The sequence below is a fragment of the Arachis hypogaea genome, chromosome 16 (genome assembly GCF_003086295.3).
Source record: "Arachis hypogaea cultivar Tifrunner chromosome 16, arahy.Tifrunner.gnm2.J5K5, whole genome shotgun sequence".
NCBI classification, from domain to species: Eukaryota; Viridiplantae; Streptophyta; class Magnoliopsida; order Fabales; family Fabaceae; genus Arachis; species Arachis hypogaea.
In genome coordinates this window covers 15,316,531-15,322,009 of record NC_092051.1, presented here as the reverse complement: position 1 = coordinate 15,322,009, position 5,479 = coordinate 15,316,531, and the positions used below count along the sequence as shown (strand labels likewise).

At 36.9% G+C, this 5,479-nt stretch overlaps 1 protein-coding gene across 1 annotated transcript; it reads left to right on the top strand.

The window, feature by feature from the left end:
* Positions 1 to 223: 223 nt before the first annotated feature.
* On the top strand, positions 224 to 5,141 carry LOC112758689 (serine/threonine-protein kinase haspin homolog). Its single transcript, XM_025807407.2, has 14 exons — positions 224 to 443; positions 541 to 633; positions 715 to 805; positions 913 to 1,493; positions 1,779 to 1,902; positions 2,063 to 2,172; positions 2,487 to 2,598; positions 2,901 to 2,993; positions 3,091 to 3,152; positions 3,245 to 3,375; positions 3,462 to 3,532; positions 3,612 to 3,664; positions 4,368 to 4,434; positions 4,785 to 5,141. Exons 1-14 carry the CDS (start codon positions 277 to 279, stop codon positions 4,911 to 4,913), a joined length of 1,884 nt encoding a protein of 627 aa, XP_025663192.1. The 5' UTR covers positions 224 to 276; the 3' UTR covers positions 4,914 to 5,141.
* Positions 5,142 to 5,479: the final 338 nt, after the last annotated feature.

Here is a 5,479-nt window from a genome sequence, read left to right as displayed (position 1 = left end):
TATTTGGCTCCTCCATCCTAAGCTCCAGCCTGGTGTGGCATTTTAGAAAGCAAACAACTTTGTTCCTTCTCTAAGAGGTATAGCGTTATCTAGTATCATATATTAGCCCTTTAATTGGGCCTTATTGGCACGCATTCCCAGTATCCAGTAGCCCAATCTAAATTATCACAGGCCCAATAACGGGTGAAGAAAAACAAAAAAGAGGTTCCCGCCAGGGTAGAGATTTTAAACTGGGTATGTGGTCTGCAAAATTGAAGTGCTTGTGGAACGCTAAGCATGAGCATGATGGGTTCCAATTCCAAAGCTGCAGGTTCTCACTCTCACTGCTCTTCAGCTTCCATTGATATATGGTCTGAAATCCTTGCCACTGAAACCCTAAGCCCTCACCAACACCAACAAATCAATGTCGTTTATCGCAAAAGAAACCCTCCCCGTAACAACTCGTATGCGACTCTCCCCTCTCTCTCTATCTACCATTTCTCTCTCATTTTTTTTACTTCTTTTTTTGCGGGAAACTGTTATGACTTTCCATTTCCACAGAAAGCATTCCGATCCCGCATGGCCGCCGCCAAGCCGGGTGAGTCTGGCTGATCCCAACAAACGAGTTAGTTGGAACCGTTCCCTCTCCACCAGGTTCATTCTCAAATTTCACCTTCATTTCTTTCAGATTTCTTTTTCTGTTTCGGTTTCATTATCTAATTCGTTCGTTAACAGGGGAAGGACGAGTATCGCAGTTGGTGCTTGCATGGTTTATCAGCCTCAGTTGAAGCAAGACAAAAACAAAGGCAGACCCGCTCTTCCAAAAGTATCTCACTCTTAAACTTTGTTCCCCATTACTTTATAAATTTACTGTAATTTGGAACAATAAGTTAGTAGAATTAGATGATGACATGCAAAGTGATGTGTGGATAGGGAAAACATGTGAAACCTCTGAATTTTGAAAAGGAGAAACAGTACTTTCAAGAGGTTGATGCTTTTGAGTTATTAGAAGAGAGTCCCTCTCCAAAGAAGGTTGGCACATGGACAATACCTGAAGAGGCTCCATTACCTGCTGTGTGCGCCAGGTTAGAGAGATGGTTGCACTCCAGAAGGTTAAAGCCAAGCTGCGGCCCCTCTAGCACACTCTCTAAGATAATGGATACTCCGGCCACTGGTTCTCAAATCACCCATGATGTCGGCATCAATTCTGCGATCTTGGAAACATTGGAAAGAACGGTGGCGAAGAATTCACATCTGGATACCATTCAAGCTGGTGGCAAAAGAGGTTTGCTTGATGGGATTCCTCTTGAGGGAACCCGCGATTTGCAAATTGATCATAAGATGATGATAGATCAGAGTGATGGAGGATGCGAAGACATTGATCTTGCTGTTAAGAAACTCTCTCTGACTTCAACTTCATCTTCATTAGATGATGGCCATATCAGTCCATTTTCTGCTTTATTATCAATTTGCGGACAGTCTGCACCTTCCTTGTTGGGCGATGTGTTATCTTGGTAATAATTTTGTTTCTTCTTTACTTATACTGTGAAGTGTATGTGATTGGTTTGAACTATTTCTGTTACTTCGTAGCATTAGACTAGAGTTTTTAGTTGCACATTGCCTGTTAAACTGGTTTATTTTTGGTTTCATGGTCACATGGAACGAATCTGAGCTTGTTTTACATTTTCATGATCATAAGTCCGTGACTTCAATCCCATCGGAGTTGTTTAGTATGATTTTATGCTTCTATGTCCTCACATTAATAAGGCCATAGCTTTTTTTTTCTCTTTTTGCCCCAGTTACTCAGAAACTATCGTAAAAATTGGCGAAGGAACATATGGAGAGGCTTTTAAGGTTGGCGGTTATGTCTGCAAAATAGTTCCTTTTGATGGGGACTTCAGGGTAAATGGGGAAATCCAAAAGGTAACCAAAGCATTTTTCTTCTCTTTTTCCTTTCCCGGTGCTATTTGTCTTATGTGATCATGTTTGCGTGTTACCTTATTTAAATTGAACTGATGTGGATACTTTGTTCATAGATAGATTAATAATAATATGATAATGTACTGGCTTTTTCGTGCTACAGAGATCCGAAGAACTGCTTGAGGAGGTGCTTCTCTGCAAAACTCTCAATCAATTGAGAGGAAATGAAGGTGACTCTGATAATTTATGCAGGACATTCATTCAATCACTAGAGTGAGTGTCTGACTTTAATAACTTTTACGTACTGCTTAAAAGCATAGGAAAACTTAGTTATGATTAATAACATAGATTTATTTGTCTTCTTATCTATCAATCTTACCCACTGAACCCTATTGTTTCGAGTTTTCTAATTTTGGATTAGAACTTTTTTGGTCATCTTGTCATCTTAAAAAGTAGAATCACCAATGGTTGGTGGGATCAGGCTGTTAGGCCTAACTTAAATAATGTCCAACATCCACATCAGACAAATTTCTACTCGTGCGATAAGTACTTGTATCTCAGCAATCTATGCTCTCTCTTCTGTGTAGATTTAAAGTATGCCAAGGCCCTTATGATGCGACACTAATTCAAGCATGGGAAGCTTGGGATGATAAACGTGGTTCAGAGAATGATCATCCAAAAGATTTCCCAGAGAAACAGGTACATGTTTTGACTTTGTTGGTGATGGACTTATGTTAATTTCTAATTTATTTATATTGATATATTTCTGCATACGTAGAATGACGAGTTTTAGAAGCTATCAGTCTCTTCGGCGAAACAAAGAGTAGCTAATAGGAGATACCATGATCTTTGGTTGATAATTAACTAGTTTTTCTCCATGCATTCAATTGACAGATTAAGTGCGTCTATCAGTATTATGTCACAAACAAGAGTAGTTACATTTTATTGAATGACTATGTATATGCTCAATAGTCAATACACTAACATATTCTTTCATATAGTGTTACGTGGTCTTTGTTCAAGAACATGGTGGCAAGGATCTTGAAAGTTTTGTACTTCTTAATTATGAGGAGGCAAGGACTTTACTGGTTCAGGTACACTTCAATTGTTGCTGGTAATATATATTCAGTGCTTCCAGCTTGTTGAAGGATTATTAATTCTTAGATTGCTAATTCTCATAATCAAATACAGGCTATAGCTGGGCTTGCTGTGGCCGAGTCTGCATACGAGTTTGAACATCGAGATCTTCACTGGTGGGATCTTCATATACTGACATTGTTTCTGCAATAATTTCGTTAGTATATGTAGTATTATGTACTAATTTATGAATATCATTTCTGCTCAGGGGAAATATACTTGTTAGCCGAAGTGATTCTGTAACGTTGCAGTTCACTCTTGATGGCAAGGATATGTTTGTTAAAACTTTTGGGTTGTTGATATCAATTATTGACTTTACTCTGTCAAGAATAAACACAGGTGAATATCGGAAATCTTGCCTTTAACATGTTCTGTGGACCTTAAATTCGTTGCTCACTTTTATTTACTATATCCTTTACACACAGGTGATCGAATACTGTATTTAGACCTTTCCTCAGATCCTGACCTGTTTAAAGGTCCAAAAGGAGACAAGCAGGTAATAAGTAATTTTTTATTCAAGTCATGTTTCCATTAGTCCCATGTAATTGCACAATGATGCTAAGTATCATATGCAGTCAGAAACGTATCGGAGGATGAGGGAGGTAACAGAAGATTGTTGGGAAGGAAGGTAATATTCACATACTTATTTTTTCTTTATATTTAGCTAAAAGATTTTCAACTCTATTTGAACTTGCTTTTGAAGGAATGCTGAGATAAGTTTATTATAGGTTCAAAATCTGTGATAGCATTTATTATTATTTCGTTTTTTTTTTTGTTGGTTGGGGGGGGGGGTAGGTATGGTTTATTGTGTCCATGTGATTGTAGAATGAGTGAACAATGAAGCATGTGAACTGTTCCAGTAGTACCAAAAGAGACCGAGACGAAAGGAGGAGTGTTTAGTTTGGTTACATTACATGTGTGATGTGAATAATCACTGATGGACGAGAGTTAAAGCTTGTTATGATGCTTCATGCAAAAGTAGGTTTTAAAAAGGTGCTTGTGTGTAAAATACATGTTTGTAGAACTTCGGCCAAAAGTGATCATTGTACAAATGTGATGCATTTTTAGTTCTACGATCATTCCTTTTAAACCAAAAGTTTATTATTAACCCTTCTTTGGCACTCCACCAGTGAGGAGATTTGACTGTGTAATATGCATGTAAAAATTATTACGTGCAATTCAATCCATTTAAGTCTGCCTTTATGTTTTAATTATTGGATCAGATGTTAATTTGGCGTACTCTTGATGTTAATATTGACATGGAAGTTCCAATGTTTTGCATTGCTTTTTATTTTGCATACCCTTGAATCTTTGTTTTTGCAATTTCGCAGTTTCCCTAGAACGAATGTGTTGTGGGTGCTCTACTTAGTGGACATACTCCTCCTGAAGAAATCATTTGTAAGCCTTCTCTCTGCTTTTTTAAGATAGTGCCTCCTTTGAATATTTTCTGTGGTTATGATTCTCGTGGAATTGTCTTTTTCAGTTTTATATCGAACATTTTAATTCTTACTCTACTTGTTGTTCTTCCATTGTGTTCTATTCGTTCAAAGTGTAGTTCAATAGCTCCATCTAATAATGAGAAAGTCCTCTTTTTTATAAACACACGATTCACTGTTTTTCACATACTAATTTGGCTCTTTTAGGTGGTCACAATTCACAAACATTTTGGTCCTAAATTTGTTAAAAATTGTCAAATGAGAAAGACTAAACGTTTGGAAAAGCAGTATAATGCGTTATGTTTATTGTAGGAACGTACCCCAAGGGATGAAAGAGAGCTACGCTCCTTGAAGAAACGTCTAGAAAGGTATAACTCAGCCAAGGAAGCTCTTCTTGATCCCTTTTTCAATGACTTGTTCGTTGAACAATGCAACAAGTGAAGTATATATATAGCAGATGGAAAAAGAGGTAATGCTCGCTCGCATTGAGAATTTTGCTTTTGCGAAGTGAAACTATAATTAATTATGTAGATTGGTATCTGATATAACGAACTAGTATTGCATATGGAAAATCACTAAACTTGAACGTTGAAGGCCACCCACCTTTAAGTGAGTGATATTCCTTTCACTGCATATCTCTATAGAGTTTATACACTGATTTTTTAAACATGTATAACGAGAAACAAAACTAGCTACTCCATACATAGATCGCGTTGAAAGAAACGCATACTATAATATGATTCATATACTAAATAAATAAATAAAATGAACTTAATAAGACTATAGATTTCCTCGGCAATCATAGATGTGCCCTGGGAATTGTATGATCAAGTGCGTCACATCTGCTATACTCATTTTCTTAGTTCATGTTTTTTATATAATTAAGCCACGTCATTGGAAAACTGTAATCATTACCTAATAACATACGCAACGTTTTCAATATCCAGAAAAGTTTACGTCATTGTCTTACGAATTAGATTCGGTTATTAATTAAAGTTAATATTTAA